At 38.3% G+C, this 17,193-nt stretch overlaps 2 protein-coding genes, 2 long non-coding RNA genes and 3 gene segments (V, D, J or C); 4 read left to right on the top strand and 3 right to left on the bottom strand.

The window, feature by feature from the left end:
* The window catches only part of LOC122970139, a 2,823-nt gene extending 1,564 nt beyond the window's left edge, over positions 1-1,259 (bottom strand). Inside the window, exon 1 of one of the 4 annotated variants that reach the window (XR_006399143.1) lies at positions 1,244-1,259. This is a non-coding gene — a long non-coding RNA (uncharacterized LOC122970139). Of the gene's footprint in view, positions 1-24; positions 242-364; positions 418-1,113; positions 1,172-1,243 lie in introns of those variants that run through there. The other 3 variants (XR_006399142.1, XR_006399146.1, XR_006399147.1) reach the window with 3 other exon arrangements.
* Positions 1-8,573, top strand: part of vps52 (VPS52 subunit of GARP complex) — a 19,675-nt gene extending 11,102 nt beyond the window's left edge. For both annotated transcript variants that reach the window (XM_044336098.1, XM_044336097.1), the window contains exons 13-20: positions 1,487-1,605; positions 1,975-2,098; positions 2,196-2,291; positions 2,587-2,694; positions 2,807-2,872; positions 3,017-3,128; positions 5,143-5,261; positions 6,552-8,573. In XM_044336098.1, coding sequence (XP_044192033.1) covers positions 1,487-1,605; positions 1,975-2,098; positions 2,196-2,291; positions 2,587-2,694; positions 2,807-2,872; positions 3,017-3,128; positions 5,143-5,261; positions 6,552-6,698 — 891 coding nt within the window. In that variant the 3' untranslated portion in view covers positions 6,699-8,573. The remainder of the gene's footprint in view (positions 1-1,486; positions 1,606-1,974; positions 2,099-2,195; positions 2,292-2,586; positions 2,695-2,806; positions 2,873-3,016; positions 3,129-5,142; positions 5,262-6,551) is intronic.
* Positions 1-17,193, top strand: part of LOC122970078 — a 916,362-nt gene that overhangs the window by 454,352 nt on the left and 444,817 nt on the right.
* Positions 1-17,193, top strand: part of LOC122970080 — an 891,879-nt gene that overhangs the window by 469,940 nt on the left and 404,746 nt on the right.
* Positions 1-17,193, top strand: part of LOC122970079 — an 808,187-nt gene that overhangs the window by 456,473 nt on the left and 334,521 nt on the right.
* Positions 2,825-6,545, bottom strand: LOC122970150. The gene is made up of 3 exons (XR_006399157.1): positions 6,095-6,545; positions 2,986-3,112; positions 2,825-2,901 (listed from the first exon to the last, which is right to left on the bottom strand). It is a non-coding gene; the product is annotated as an uncharacterized LOC122970150 (long non-coding RNA).
* lgals17 (galectin 17) lies at positions 6,624-17,082 on the bottom strand. 2 transcript variants are annotated; one of them, XM_044336179.1, is made up of 8 exons: positions 16,978-17,082; positions 15,639-15,682; positions 14,343-14,708; positions 13,112-13,202; positions 11,036-11,214; positions 10,459-10,512; positions 10,242-10,359; positions 6,624-6,721 (listed from the first exon to the last, which is right to left on the bottom strand). In XM_044336179.1, exons 1-7 carry the CDS (start codon positions 17,001-17,003, stop codon positions 10,277-10,279), a joined length of 843 nt encoding a protein of 280 aa, XP_044192114.1. In that variant the 5' UTR covers positions 17,004-17,082; the 3' UTR covers positions 6,624-6,721; positions 10,242-10,276. The 2 variants fall into 2 exon arrangements, with proteins under 2 accessions (XP_044192114.1, XP_044192113.1); XM_044336178.1 differs by lacking the exon at positions 6,624-6,721 and having other exon boundaries at positions 10,096-10,359.

The raw sequence follows: 17,193 nt of genomic DNA, 5'->3' as shown, positions 1-17,193 counted from the left end.
TAACAGCTACTAACAGTTACTTACAGCTACTAACAGCTACTGACAGTTACTGACAGCTACTAACAGCTACTAACAGCTATTAACTGCTACTAACAGCTACTTGCTGCTACTAACAGCTACTAACAGCTACTAACTGCTACTGACAGCTACTAGCTGCTACTAACTGCTACTAACAGCTACTAACAGTTACTTACAGCTATTGACAGCTACTAACAGCTACTAACAGTTACTTACAGCTACTAACAGCTACTAACAGCTACTAGCTGCTACTAGCTGCTACGAACTGCTACGAACAGCTACTAACAGCTACTAACAGTTACTTACAGCTACTGACAGCTACTAACAGCTACTAACAGTTACTTACAGCTACTAACAGCTACTAACAGCTACTGACAGCTACTAGCTGCTACGAACTGCTACTAACAGCTACTAACAGTTACTTACAGCTACTGACAGCTACTAACAGTTACTGACAGCTACTAGCTGCTACGAACTGCTACTAACAGTTACTAACAGTTACTGACAGCTACTGACAGCTACTAACAGCTACTAACAGCTACTGACACTACTAGCTGCTACGAACTGCTGCTAACAGCTACTAACAGTTACTTACAGCTACTGACAGCTACTAACAGCTACTAACAGTTACTTACAGCTACTGACAGCTACTAACAGTTACTAACAGTTACTTACAGCTACTGACAGCTACTAACAGCTACTAGCTGCTACTAACAGTTACTTACAGCTACTGACAGCTACTAACAGCTACTAACAGTTACTTGCAGCTACTAACAGCTACTAACAGTTACTTGCAGCTACTGACAGCTACTAACAGCTACTAGCTGCTACTAACAGTTACTTACAGCTACTGACAGCTACTAACAGCTACTAACAGTTACTTGCAGCTACTAACAGCTACTAACAGTTACTTGCAGCTACTGACAGCTACTAACAGCTACTAACAGTTACTGACAGCTACTAGCTGCTACGAACTGCTACTAACAGCTACTAACAGTTACTTACAGCTACTAACAGCTACTAACAGCTACTGACAGTTACTGACAGCTACTAGCTGCTACGAACTGCTACTAACAGCTACTAACAGTTACTTACAGCTACTAACAGCTACTAACAGCTACTAACAGTTACTGACAGCTACTAGCTGCTACGAACTGCTACTAACAGCTACTAACAGCTACTAACAGCTACTAACAACTACTAACAGCTACTAGCTGCTACTCACAGCTACTAACAGCTACTAGCAGGTAACACAGAGAACTACAGTCTGTGGACAGACACTGAAACAAAGTGTCTGTTGGCACTTTGGAGGGATGATGGATCTCCATTTCTCATACTTCCGCGTTGGAAAGCTGCGTCACCAGCATGCATAGTTACTGACGCCTATGTCGTTACCACAGCAACCCACACAGATAGACTCGTATAGTGAAAAGTTTAACCACATGTTGTTCTGTGTCTCCTCTTGCAGAAGAGTATGTCCACCTACGTGTCTGACTGCTACGACAGCATCGCCGTCTTCCTGTGTATCCACATCATCCTCCGCTTCAGAGCCATCACCGCCAAGAGGAACATCCCGGCTCTTGACAAGTCAGTGAGCCTCTTTCACCCCACAGCTCCGTTTGTTTCACTTTCACTAAAACAAGTTCGGTTTGTTTTTGCGTCTCAGAGGTTTCAAAGTTCACTCTGACGTTATTCACAACAAGAATCGTGCTGTAAATCCTGCAGCGACGATGCGAAACAGGAAACACGTTGTCAAAGTGTGTGAGACTGTTTTTAAAATCCAGTTTCTTCTTTTACTTGAGTCCTAACTTAAGCTTTGCATACAGTTTTTAAAGACAACTAGATGGAGATGATGATGAAGATGTTAATGAAGCTGTGTGTGTGTGTGTGTGTGTGTGTGTGTGTGTGTGTGTGTGTGTGTGTGTGTGTGTGTGTGTGTGTGTGTGTGTATATCAGGTACTGGGAGGCAGTGTTGGAGCTGCTCTGGCCGAGGTTTGAACTGATTCTGGAGCTGAACATCCACAGCATCAGAAACACAGACCCTCAGAAACTGGGAGTGCTGGACACCAGACCTCACTACGTATGTCTAAACACACACACACACACACACACACACACACACACACACACACTGCTTGTTCACTCAGACATCCTCACACACTGTCCGATGATTTCAGATCACACGTCGTTACGCAGAGTTCTCGTCAGCCATCGTCAGCATCAACCAGACGTTTCCCAACGAGAAAACCAACGCTCTGCTGGGACAGCTGCAGGTAACACACACACACACACACGCACACAGTTACACACATATATTAATATTTACCTGCTCCCTCAGAGGTATCTCTCCTTCTGTGAGTTCTGTGTTCTGATCAATGAGCCTCAGACAAGAACATTTTGGTTTGATGAACGTCGTCATCAGCATCATCATCATCGACGCCCTTATGAAGTGGTTCTTGCATGAGGCCCGATGCTCTACAGAGGTTTTATACGGTTTTAAATAGATGTATAAGACGTGTCCAAGCTGAAGTCGTCCCACATGATGTCACATGAAACTGTAATATTTAGGTCGAAGTGGAAAACTTTGTGCTGAAGATGGCGGCAGAGTTTCCCTCCAGGAGAGACCAGCTCATCTTCCTCATCAACAACTACGACATGATGCTCAGCGTCCTCATGGTGACTTTTAATTTATATTATGATGACGGTAAAATATCCTAAATATGTTTAGTCAAACAACCTTTGACTCTGATGATCCTGCGTGACGGTTGCTTTGTCCTCGTTCGTCCAGGAGAGGGCAGCAGACGACAGCAAAGAGGTGGAAGGTTTCCAACAGCTGCTGCTGGCCAGGACGCAGGTAAACATCCTATTTATACCTGTTTACAACTGAAGTAAACACACACTCAAGAAAAGGTGAAGCTGCCCCTTTAAAAAGTATAAGTGAAAGATTTTTATTCACATGTAACTAACCGTCATGTTTTGGCTCGTCTTCCTCCTTCAGGAGTTTATCGAGGAGATTCTTTCTCCTCCGTTCGGAGGGATGATCGCCTTCGTGAAGGAGGCCGAGGCTCTGCTGGAGAAAGGTCAGCTGGACCGCCTGAAGAACGAGGAAGGTGAGGAGGAGTTTGATGTTTTAATTCACAGTTTATTTTCTATTGTAAGTGTAAAAAATATCTTGCTTATTTAAGATTTTTTAAGAACAGTTTTTTGGGGTTTTTTTTGTTTTTTTTTAATTTTTATGTTTTGAAACATTGAAATTTTCAAATAACATCCAACAGTTTTATGAGATTATGAGATAATATCAAACATCAAGTAGTTTCTGGTTAATTATATGTCAGAAATTTGAACAGATATAAATAATAAGGAAATGAAAGGGAAAAAAATCATTTGAGTTTGAGTTATGTTTTCATTATTTGTACATCTGTATCAAATTTAAAGGTATAATTCACATAAAATCAGGACAATCATGTGATTGTTTGATTTATTTTGGGGTGTTTTGTTCAGTTTTTTCCCGTCAGAAAGAGATTATTCAGATAAACTATAAGATAATCTTCTTATGGAAACTCTGTTCTGACATGTTTTATAGAGGAATCCTTTCTGTAGATGTCTTCTGTGTATAAAAACAGGAACACAGTGAATGTGTGGAAGTAGTTGATTTATTTGTGTTTCATGTGGACAGATTCTTTATCTTTCATTGTTTGAATAACTCAGATCCTGATTGAAGGACTTTCAGTCTCAGCTGGACGGTTTCACTTCATGGTTAAGTTTTGTTTTACTGAGTAACAAACACTTTTCATTCAGTTTTATTTTCTCACAGTCTGAAGCTGCAGAATTTCTGCTTCTCACATCCTTTTTTCTCCCCACAATCACTCAACCAGCCCGTTTCCTCCCTCACTTACTGCCTCATGTCTGCTGCTTTAACTCTGTACACAATAACTAAGTACATTTAATCTAGTACTGTGCTTAAGTACAGTTTTGAGGTACTTGTACTTTACTTGAGTATTTGTGTTGTCAGAGTGCCTTTAAATTACTGCAGAGTAAGAGTATGAGCGTACGGGATGCAGGGGACTAATATAACCAAATATATTAAAGTTTTTCTCCAAAACTCTGAAGCCAAGCAAAAATACATATGTGGAAGAAGGGAGAGTGATGCTCAAGCTTATATTTATGCAATAAATGCAACTTATGAACTCATCCTCTCTTTGTGATCTGACCTCACGGATATGCCATCCGGCGCGTCTCGTCTTTTCAGGGTTTTTTCAGTGCGTACCACCAGACCTGCAAAGAAATTCTAGGGGAAACACTGCAGTGGTTTCCAACCTTTTTTGTCTTTTGACGTCTTACAAAAAGCAGTGTGTAGTCGGGGTCACATTTCACATGTCTATGAGTTGTTAACAGCTCCACCAAATAGTGATTTTTCCCTCTAAACTTCTCACATGCTTTCATTTCAATAAATGTTCAAATGATCCAATATTTCAGCAAAAATCAAAGATTAGAGAAAAAGTCCAAAAACTGAAAACAGATTTGTGTATCAGAACTTTGTTTTTTCTTCTTTCCTCTCCCATTAATCATCTCACCACCCCTCAGATTTATCTGCTGACCCTTCGGAGGGGCCCCGACCCCTAGGTTGGGAACCACTGGACTAAACTAGCTAACTGTATATAAAGTAGTGTAAACTAGCTCCACCTCCAGCAGCTACAACAGTAACATGCTGCTCTAACACTGATGCTTCACTATTAATAATCTAATGATGTCATATATAATAATATATCAGTCAGAGGGACCAAACCACTACTTTTACTGCAATACTTTAACTACATCAAGCTCATAATACTTATGTACTTTTACTGCAATACTTTAACTACATCAAGCTCATAATACTTATGTACTTTTACTGTAGGAGGATTTTTCATGCAGGACTTTAATGGAGTATTTTTATGTTGATGTATCAGTAAAGGATCTGAGTACTTTTTCCACTGACTCTGCAGTCTCACCTACATGTGAAACTACACAGGAAACAGCCCCAAAGTCTGTTGTGACGGAGTGAAAACATCCTCAGACGTCATCATACAGTGTTCATAAAAAAAAAAAATTAAATATTTATTGAACTTGAACTCTGTGCTGCAGCTCGGATCACTCAGCTGGTTCGGGGGTTTTCCAGCACATGGAAACAGTCTGTGGAGTCGATGAGTCAGGACGTCATGAGGTCCTTCACCAACTTCAAGAACGGGACCAGCATCATACAGGTGAGACAGTCACATGAATGTGTCTCCTAATAACAAAAACCCCTTTTCAGACCAGGAATATTTAACACAGCTGCCTTAAACACCGTTTGTGTTTGTGTCAAAGAGATTAAAGCACAGATGAGATTCACACAAACCACAACAGAGGTTGTAGAGGTTCAAATTTATTCTAAAGACATTTTGAAGGACGAGTTCACAATATTTCCAAGTGTGTCTTAAACCAACAGTCAGGAGCTCAAATGAACATTAAAGCTGTTTTTCTTGCTGTAATCATTCCTCCTGTTCATACTGACCATTAGAAGATCCCTTCATAATGACCTTACAATGGAAGTGATGGAGGACAAAATCCACAGTCCTCCTTCTGTGCAAAAGTGTATTTCAAAGTTTATCTGAAGCTAATATGAAGCTTCAGCGTCCAAATGAGTCAAATCAAGTAGATATCTTTCAACGTTACAGTCTTTTTAGTGCCAAAGTTCCTCTTTTTGTTACTATACTTCCACCTGCAGCTCAACAGGGAAACACTGTCCGAGGAAACACAAAGAGGGAATTTGATGCTAAAAAGACTGTAAATGTGTCAGATATCCACTTGATATGACTAACTCAGACTGATGAAGCTGAATAGAAGCTTCACACAGACTTTTAAATGACTGTGTGGACACACTGTGGATTTTATCCTCCATCACTTCCATTGAAAGCACATTTGAAGGATCTTTTAATATCCAGTATGAACAGGAGGAATGATTACAGCGAGGAAAACCTCTCTCACTGTTCATATGGACACCTGACTGCTGGTTTAAGACACACTTACAAATCTACACAAAAGAAAGAAAAAGTACCTGCACGCTGCTAAAATGTTCCCAGATCTTCTTTAATTCCACGTGGACGTGATGTTTCCACCACTTCTTCAGGTAAACGTGAGGATCTGATGACACTTGTGTTTATACTGAAGTTAAAAGTCGGACAGCGCTCTGCTCTCATCTCAGACTCGTCTCCAAGGTGCCGCATTTTATCTGCGAGAAAACCAAACATGTTTTAAAGTGTTGCAGCGTCTGAAGAAGTGAAGATTCGTCTCTGAACTGCTTCAACTGAAGTCAGGAAGAAGTTGCATCTTCTGCACGCGGCTTCATTTCATCTCAAATAATCAAAATATTGTTTTAAAATGTCTTCATGAATCAAAACCTGAATTTAGAAGCTTACGTGTTAATTTAAGGGCTTTCATAAATAATTCTGTGTTTTGAAGAAGTGAGTGTTGAAATAAGAAGTCGTGCATGTAACTTCCTCTTCCTGCTGCAGGGCGCTCTGACCCAGCTGATCCAGTACTACCACGGCTTCCACAAGATCCTGAACCAGCCGACGTTCCGCAGCCTGGCCGTCCGCTCCGAGCTCATCAACCTGCACCACCTCATGGTGGAGGTCAAGAAGCATAAACCCAACTTCTAACAGGACGACGGCGGCGGCGGCGTCTGCGGGGGAAAACAAACCAGACGGGCTGTTATTTGTAAAAGTGAGCATGACGCTGGAAAACCAAGTCCAGTTTTCTCCTCCTCCGCTCTCACCTGAAGGACATGTTTGGATGTTTTTGAAATCGTTAAAACACTTTTGTCTCGATCAGTGAGGACAAACCAGCTGATGAACCAACCAACCTATGAACCAAGAGTGTTTCTTGTTTTTCATTAAATGTCACTTTGCATTAAAACACGACCTAACCTCTTAAGTACTGAAATATGGAAAACAATTAGATGACCCTCCTTATTTGAGCTGCACAACCAGTGCTTGCCTGTCAAAATATTTAATTTAACTTCATTTTAAAGTTATAATCCTTTAGATTTCAGCCCTGGTTGGTGTGGTTACTGTGGCAACAGCAGGCGTGTTTGTTTACAGGTGTGAACAGGATGCATTCAGGCACAGTATTGAGTGTAGGTCACCTGCATTATGGCAGCATTCAGAGCCAAACACACCATCACTGTAGTTATGCATGTAAAAAATACATTTTTGGTCGCCTAAAGTCAGTCAGTCAAACACAAGACGGGCTGAAAAAGTGGCTGAAACACTTAACTGGAGTCTCTGGTTTACGAAGCAGCCAAACAAACTCTTGTTTTAATAAAAGAATTCGGTAAATGATCAACCTTTTTCCATCATGTCATGAGCAACTGAGATCTGATTTCATGCTGCACGCAATGTGAACAGTTTCTCACACAACAGCAGAACATGAACAGTCATCTCATTACTACCTGACATATTTAACACTGATGTGCTGTCAAATAATGACCTAAATGGAACCCGTCACACATATATTGTGTTTCCTGTGGCTTCTTCATATTAAAAACCAGCCCATGTTGCACCTGGTATGAAGCAGCAGTGGTAGGAAATGTTGCCGTTAGCAGTAACTTAATCCGGCTCTGAAGCATCAGCAGGAGAGTGAACAGCGAGGTTGACGAGTGAGACGAGACGACGATACGAACAGTAAAAACTACTACGTGTAGAGTTGTTACTGATGTAAACACACAAACCAATTATAAATAGTAAAAACTGAAGGATTGTAACTTTTAAAAAGACATTTGAAAACAAATCAAAATACTGGTGAAATTTGACTATTTATTCACGTTTAGTTTAGTAAAGCAGCAACAAAAAAAACTTCCTTCATGGATTTAGACTTTGATCATGAAACTGTTTTTATTTTGTCTTCGTTGTCTTGATTGAATCCAGATGAATAAATCGATTGATTTGTCACTGCACTAGTGAGAGAGAGAAGCTCTCACAAACACATTACTTGAAAAACTGTCTTTTTTTTTTTTTGTTGTTCATCTGAGAAGCAGCTTCAATGAACCTCAGCAGGTTAAACTGACCAGTAAGATATAAGTCTGGTGTTATTCTGTGTTTTTTTATTTTATTTTCAGCAAATCCCACAAAAAGACCAAAAACATGTATCCGTCTGTCAGCTCCGAGCCCATCGGCTCCTCCTGAAGACGTAGATCTAAAACCCTCACATGTGTAGTTTAACTTGTTAAAAATGCTCAGTAATTCCCCCAAAACAGCTGATCACTGCAGCTTTTAACAAACTAAACTGTGGGATTTGTTGACGAGAAGAAAACTACAAAATATCAGCAGACTCATCCTTTTAAAGATCCGACTCCGTCAGGTCGTTATAAAAGTTGCCGTTGGCGTTTCAACACACTGACGGGGTGAATCTTGGAAGTTGCTTTGTGCCTTTGCTCATTTTCTGGCTGTACAGAGTTCATCGTGTTGTGTTTGTGTGAATCTGTGTGTAAAGTCATTCCAGTCTGTGGAGTTTAACAATGAATCATGGAAATACGATCAGTGTTGTGTCTTTATTTCTTTTATCATTCATCTTTATTGGATCGTTCTGAATTGTTTTATCTGAGATACAGAAGGAAGAAAAGATTATAAACATAATTTAATTTACATATAGACAATTATGTAAGAATGTATTTGAATATTAATTTGACATAACAAAACACAAGATTCTTTTTAAAGTGACAAAGTTTTTGTTCCAACTACAAAACAACTTTACAGAACATTTAACAACTTAAAAACAACCAAATTCACTTTATCGTTCAAAATATGACAATATTTGTGTGCTCATTTGAATATTTTGACATTTTTTCCTTAAACGCAGGAAAGAGTTTAAAATACCTTGAATGACCCCGAATCACAGTCACAATCACCCCGAATTTTTTACAAAAAAAAAAAACGTAGTAAACGCACCAACAAGAAGAGTTTCTCTGTTCCTGGTTTCAACAACGTTACAACATCAGAATAACTTTAGACTGATTTTTAATGGAAAACATAAAAATTGAAATAATGAAAGGCAGGAAATGAATGTAATTACATCAGTATGTAATGATGAGCTAAAACAGGTGAAACTACCTGTTAAATTGTTAATCAGATAAAGTGAGTTATGAAACAAAACCAAACAAGTCTCCCCGTTATCACATAAAGACACAGCTGCAGCCAAATGTACTTAATCTGTTGAACAACAACTCGTATAGTGCACGATTACACTTGTTTCAAAAACCTGAACAAAATCTCTTAAAATATATATCTATATAGTTGAAATGAGCAAATGACATTAAAAGCAAAGCTTTTAATAAAATTATACAAGTGTGCTATTTTAGATTACAGTATTCTCCTTTTTTTATCTTTTGCTCTCACTTTTTTTCAATTTTTTTTTTTCTAAAAATTTTTTTATAAAAATCGTTTTTGAAAAGTTTGGTGGTGAAATTGAACAAAGTGACAGCAAAAGAGAAAAATCCCAGATGCTGAAAGGAAAATTGAGATAACTATATAGTTTGATTGTAAGTTTTGCTTTTGGAGTCATTATTATGACACAAATCTAATCTTGTATATATATATATATATATATATATATATATATATATATATATATATATATATATATATATATATATATATATATATATATATATATATATATATACAATTTCACCAAACACAATTTGGCTCATGTTTTTTAAACTTTGACCTCTCCAAATCTAGAAATTAATTACTTTTCCTGTAACAACAATATGCAAAATACACCCAGTAACACCACAAACTGTTGAGTTTGTGTACAAACTGATCAAATGAGACTAATAAATGAGCTGTGGACGGAGCCACGCTAGCTGTTTCTCCCTGTTTCCAGTCTTTATGCTAAGCTAGGCTAACCGCCTCCTGGCTCCAGCTTCCTATTTAATGTAAATAGAAAAAGGAGTATCAATCTTCTCATCTAACCAAAAAAAAAACAAATAAGAGTATTTACAAAAATGTCAAACTATTCTTTTCAACACATTTAGACATCGGCCTTTTTCACTCACAGCTCACACACTTATTCACACTGCTCACTTGGCTCATTTAAATAATAATTCTGTTCATATTTACAGTTCAGAAACACAATGGTAGTAAAGGACAGAGAGTGAGATTCACATCATGTGTTCTAATAGTGTACAAGACCATTATTAATACCTCCATTAGACGTTATATTTGCAGAGGAGATTGTCTCAGAGGAGATAAAGTCTTTGGAGATTCAAAACAAGAACAGACAAGACGAGAAGAGCTGAGCAGCTGCTTTTGGCAGCGTCATCTGGAAAGACAGTCGAGGGTGGAGACAGAAGGTTATTCCAGGTGAAGACTTTTATGGTTTTTAAAACAACTTTCTAGTAAATACATGTTAGTTTCTCACCTGCTAGCGCTTGATTTTCCGTAACCTCTTGGACTCTCTGAGCTGTGGATTTTTCTGTGGAAACAGTTAACAGTTACATGTGAAAACAAATCATTATACAAAAAAAAGAATTTAAAACTGCTTGTGGAAATATTTTATGCAAAAATACAGTCGTCATATTGGTCTGAATGACCCACTTTATCAGCGTAAATCGTTCTGCTGTATCATCATCGTAATCAAGGGAAATGTTCTCGCTCCATTTAAAGTTAAACAGTAGTAGAAGTTTAGAGGGAAAAATCACTATTTGGTGGAGCTGTTAACAACTCATAGACATGTGAAATGTGACCCCGACTACACACTGCTTTTTGTAAGACGTCAAAAGCCAAAAAGGTTGGAAACCACTGGTTTGCTGCTAGTAGAAAGTACAATATTTCCCTCTGAAATGTAGTGGAGTGGAAGTAGCATCACATGGAAATACTCAAGTAAAGTACAAGTACGAAACTGTACTTAACTACAGTAACTACAGTACTTGAGTAAATGTACTTAGTTACTTTCCACCACTGCCTAACGTCTAATGTCGAGGTTTCTACAGTCTCACCTTCCACAGAGAGCTGCACGGTGCTGACAGCGAGGCCGAGTTCGTCCAGAACTTTATAAATTCCATCGTCTGACCTCTTTAACCTCTTTATTGTCAGCTGCTCGTTAACCGGATGTTTCTCCAGACGCTGACTGTCTTTATCCTCCCTCATCCACAGGACGGACCACTCCGAGCTGTTTCTGTGGAGAAAAATTTTAATAATTGTTAGAACCAGACACACGCTCACATCGCCAAAACATTAAAAACAAGATGTAAAGTCTGCAAGCGCCACCTAGAGGCCGCAATGTTCATTACAGCCCTAAATATGAAAGTGTCGGTCAGAACAAAGATACGGATGATTTAGCTATTCTTAGAGCTCTAGAGGAGCTAAAAATGTAGAGTTTGTCCTGAAGGTGGTGCCAGAGGGAAGGTCATGGGACATCAATAGGGTTCATCCTCTGAGGAGCAGGAATGTGCTCTGTATATATGATAATCTGCAGATTATATTCTGATATTTCTTGTGAATAAGTAGAAATTTTGGGTTGATAATAGAGCCCATGGAAAGATCTGAGAATCATAAATCATTAGGGTTCATCCTCCAGGGAGCATGAATATGAATATGTACTGTAAACATAATGGAAACCTTCTATTAGTGCCAGTATCTTGTTAACAAACTTGACATTTTGTCCTGAGGAAAGGGTTCATCCTCTGGGGATCATTAACATCCTGGAGATTAATTTTCAATATCTTGTGTACAAAGTTGATATTTAGACCTGAGACATGATCACAGTGAGTCCAAAATGTAAAAGCTTTATCCTCTGAGGAGCAGGAATACTGTATACTCCTCAGGCCGGTGCTAAGAAAAGGTCATTAAGCGTCGATCATCTGGGGAGCATAAATGGCCTCAGTGCATTCAGGGAAAATTGATTAGAATTCCATCAAACAAGATCGAATATTCACAATATTAGATTATTGTCGTCCTCTCTGGCGTTAAGAGTAGAACTCCGTGAAATCAGAGATCCACAAAATGAAGTTTTCCTTCCTTTTAGCTTTTGACTCTGAAGACACAGTCGTGTTGAAACATTAAGTCTGTTTGCACTACTGAAAGCTGCCAATCAAATCGGTGTCTTCCAGTATTTTTGATCTGATCTGAGAGGCACCTGGTTCAGCTGCAGGATACACAGCGAACCTCTTTTTACTTAACTTTTACTACATTCTTCTCCCATCAACACCAGAATCCCATGGCTCGTGAGATGTGGAGGTCAACGTATTTGGGTTTAATTTAGTTAAACTTTGGTCAAAACCTGGAAAAACGCTTGAGAAGTGCACGCCGCTACTGCCGGAGGCATTTCTCCCAAGGTATTCTTTGAAATATTTTGCTTCCTTGGACATAAAACTGTTGCTGCAACTAAAAACACCAGATTTATCAAAACGGGCACTTCAGTCAGTATTAATACTGGTCAGCAGGGAGTTCTGGGTACAAACATTAAAAAGCTGAACAATAAAAGCCTGAAGTGACTCATCTAATATTTGGTTAACACGCTCAGCACTCTCTGTGCTTTGTAAATACCACATCTGGCTGCGCAGCCAAAAACAAGAAAGACAAAAACAAAATCATGCCTCAGCAAGAGGTTCAATTTAAAATTTTGAACCACCTACTTTGGAGAGTTCTCCCACATAAAGCCTTTTTTTTCCCCCGATGATTGTGTCGTCAAAGCTTCTAATTTGAAAGCAAGAGTTTAGCGGGTGACTCATAATTTCACCAGCAGCCTGTAATCTTTGTTTGTTTGATGCAAACTGGGATTTTGTAGAAGTCTTTGGTTTACAAAAGATGTTTGGGGAAAAACAAAGAGTAGGTGAGATGAGGGTGGGAGCAGAGACGAGACTAGAAAATAAGACGTGTGGGTGAAATAAAAAGAAGAAGGAAATGAGAAGCAAAGGTCAGAGGATGTGAAACTTTCTCAATATGGTGAAATTTAATTTATAAAACCCACAATTCTGCCATTAAAGTCTCAGTTTGTGAGCTTATTTTGCAGGAGGCAACATCGTTTGTGTTCTTTGGTTTTTTTTCTGTAAGTTTAGAGGTCAGCAGCTCACCTGCCCTGGAAGACCACTCGCACTGAGTGACTGGTGTAAAGATCCAGAACCAAGTCCTCACCTGGAGCACGAGACTGAAGAGACTTGTGATCTGAGAGGGAAAACAAAACCAAATTTATCAGCAGGAGACAAGTGCAGATGAAATTAGAAAAGAAGAAATAACAAGAAAAACAGTCTGAGTTTAAAACTAAGTTTAGAACTCAAAGATAAAAACACAGCAGGAGAATAAAAGAAGAGATGAAATAAAATAGAATGAGGTGAGAGAAGATAGCGCTTCAGATTGCCTCTGAACATCATCCAGGACTTAAATGATATGAAATGCTTTTGGAATATGAGGGTAATAAAAAAAAAAAAAAATGGGAAAAAGATCTGGGTGTCATTTGATGAACATGAATTGGATGAAATTTGCAGCAACTTCTGAACAACGTCAAGAGATTTAAGGGTGAAGTTTATAGAATCTGAAGCTTTTTACATCGTTTCTAATGGACCCCAAGTAGCTCACATAGACTAGAAAGATTCCACAACCTGCTGGACATGTGTGAGATGATTGAGGATCCAGTGTGTAGGATTTAGTGGCATCTATCAATCAATCAATCAATTTTTATTTATATAGCGCCATATCACAACAGAAGTCATCTCAAGGCACTTTTCACATAGAGCAGGTCAAGACCGTACTCTTTAATATACAGAGACCCAACAATTCCCCCATGAGCAAGCACTTGGCGACAGCGGTAAGGAAAAACTCCCCTTTAACGGGTAGAAACCATCTAGTGGTGAGGTTGCAGATCGCAACCCGACTGAATATCCTCTCTCTCCCCTTTCAACCGTATAGGATAACCTCTGGTGGCCACGAAACCCGCAAAAAACATGAAAGGTCCTCTCTAGAGTCAGTGTTTGGTTTGTCCGTTCTGGGCTACTGTAGAAACATGGCGGTGCAACATGGCGGACTCCATGGAAGAAGACAAAGGCCTCATTCTAAGGTAACGAAAACACAACTATTCTTATTTTCGGGTGATTATACACCATCTCAAACATACTTGTGAATATTATATTCCATTTCTGCCAGATGCTGTTAAATTCTAGACACTGCACCTTTAAGCAGGTTGTAGTAAACCTGCTGTACGGCACTGATGCTACATCGCAAAAATAAAAATTGCAAGTCATTAAAAAAAAGAAAGAAAGAAAAGTGAACATGAGATGAAGAAAGAGAGATAAAACAACCCAAACTCACCAAACACAGATAGCTTGACACTCTGAATGAAGACCCTGGTTTTTTCAGACATCACTCCGTTCACCACCATGAAGCTCTCGTATCTCCCCGTGTCTTTGATCTGAACATCGTTGATGATCAGAGAACAGTCCCCGGACCCCAGCTTGTCCTCAGGAACCTCCACCCGGCCCTGAAACTCCACCGCCTGCCACTTCATCTTCCCCCACTGTTCAAACACCGTGCTATCTGGCGTCTTCCACTGGATGTGGCAGGCGGGCGGATCCACTTGCCCCAGGCGGGACTTCCAGCTGCAGGGAAGGACCACCTGCTTCCCCACCGTGGAGGTGATGGACAGGAAGCTGGCGGCGGAGGACAGGGGAGAGGAATCTGGAAGAACAGAGTCATTTATGGAGGGAGAAGAGGAAAATGTCACAAACACGGAGCTGCTTTGGAGGATGTGTTGTGTAAATACATTTACTCGAGTATTTCATTGTTTGTTGTTTTTTTTTTTTGGCATTTTAAATCTTCCATAGTATGTGATAAACAAAACATTTGAATACTTTTAATCATATAAAGGCAAGCTAATAAAGCTGCAGTATGAAAATATACTTCTTACTTTAGTTTTTAAAAAGAGAGATTAATTTTTTTATTTAAAAAGAGATTTTTATAATTATATATTTACTTGCAGCAAATGTACATACATATTGTTTGTAAGAATATTTTGACAGACTTTGAATATGTGCATTTACTCAAGTACTGCAATTAAGTACAAGCTTGACATACTTCACCTTCCATATGATGCTACTTCATACTTCACTATATTTCAGAATGAATTATTGTACTTTTTTAACAGCACTACATTTATTCGACAGTTGTAGTTTTACCTAAAAAAACCATAAATTTGTAAATACAATACATTGTTAAAGATGAAATGAGTGGTTCATAACCTTTTTGGCTTGTAGCCCGTCACAAATAAGCAGCGTTTACTTGTTGTCATGTTTACTGTAAATGTGTTGTATCACTATAAACCCCTTGAGATGCTTCATCTCATTTTCAAAAGGGTCAGCGAGTCGTTAGCAGTTCCAACGAAGAGCATAACTGCATTAACTTAAACGTGATAAATGATCTGAGCTGCAGAAATCTGCCGGTTTTAAACTGCAGCGTCTGAGGACACAACAAAGGGGTTTAAGCCACCGTGTGATTATGTTCCAGACCTTAAAACCTTTAAACCGGTTCTCGATGATAAACCACACCTAAACTCATAACCGCTGCAGTGGAAATCACAGTCATTTACAATAATCACAGGTTGATACTCACCAACTAAACTGCCAAACAGGAAACAATGAAGAAGGATGAAGAACCTGAAAGACACATGAGAATAAAAAAAATCAGAGATACGTTTTATAATAAAACACCTTCTAATAATAATCTGACACAGACATGATAATAAATATTATAATAAACAGGATAAAGTGATCAAACAGATGATTAGGTTTTTTACTTTCTAACATTTTATTGACAAAATGATTAAATCGAGAAAATAATCAACATAAGGTAACGTTCATGTCATAATGAAACACAATTCATTCAGCTGTAAAAGAAATAAGATCAATAATTGTCATTTAACATGTTTTCTATTTAATTATGACACAGTAAATACATATTACTATGTGTATTATATTCCACTTTATTTAATTATTTGATTTGATTTTAGGCATTTTAAATCAGAATATGATAAATTAAACATCTGAATGAGCTTTTTTTTAAACTACAGTATGAAAATATTACTTTGTTTAATGTAGTTTTTGTTAATATTCATAATTTGGTTGAATTCATGTTGAAAATCTTACAAACATTTCAGAGGTTTGAATCATTTATTATATTTAGTTGCAGCAAATTTACATATTGTTATATTTTGTTCATATTTTCTTTCCACTAATTAAAATATTTTAATTGGATATGTCAAACTTTTATGTATTGAGTTTAGATTTTACTCTAGAAAACAGAATATAAAGATATATTTATTAACTCATATTCATATATGACATCATGTGACTGTTAATAAATCATTTTTTAATTTGTTATTCTTATTATAATCAGATGTTATTCTGTATATTTAACATCTGTGTTTGAACAAAACTGAATTCACACTGAATTAAAAAAAACTCATTTTATTTCTATTGTTTGTTTGTTTATTATTAATATTATTATTTTGTTGTAATCTGAGCTTTAATTGGCATCGATGCACCAATCAGCGTAACTGAAGCGGAGTCTGATTAAAAGCCTTTAAAGGGCAGAAATCGATACGTTTCGTTTCTACTCGCTCGTTTCCTCAAAAACGAAACTGCAGCAGGGTGTGTGCGTCCGTGTGTGTGCGTGCGTGTGGCTGTGTGGCTGTGTGGCTGTGTGTGTGTGTGCGCGTGCGGTTCAGTGGTAACAGGCTGCAGCCGCACGCTGAATAGAAACTTAACTGCTGCTTTCGTTCTGCAGATGAGTTCAATCCTGCAGACTCTAAATGTGTTCACTGTCATTTTTCATGCAAACAACTATAATTTCGGATTATTCTGCGCAGACATCCGGCAAAGCAACTAAACAAAAACACGCGTGAATACTTGAGTCGTCTTTGTTTTCTTTCATAAAGTGTAATATTTCTCACCAGTGTCGCTTCCTGACGGGTGTCATGGTTTCTGCTGTGTGGAAACTTGGTCCAATCCTCTTCTCTCTCCTCTGCTGTGTGTTTGCGTCTGTGTGTGTGTCAGGTTTTATAATCTACTACACTTCCTGTATGCAACTTTCAAAATAAAAGGAGTACCCAGTTATTCCAAAGCATTAATAATAATAACTTTAATAACTTTATTTTATTTAAGCTGGA

Source organism: Thunnus albacares, chromosome 19 (assembly GCF_914725855.1).
Source record: "Thunnus albacares chromosome 19, fThuAlb1.1, whole genome shotgun sequence".
NCBI classification, from domain to species: domain Eukaryota; kingdom Metazoa; phylum Chordata; class Actinopteri; order Scombriformes; family Scombridae; genus Thunnus; species Thunnus albacares.
Note: the sequence above shows the minus strand (reverse complement) of the source record. Positions and strands in the feature narration are given on the sequence as shown.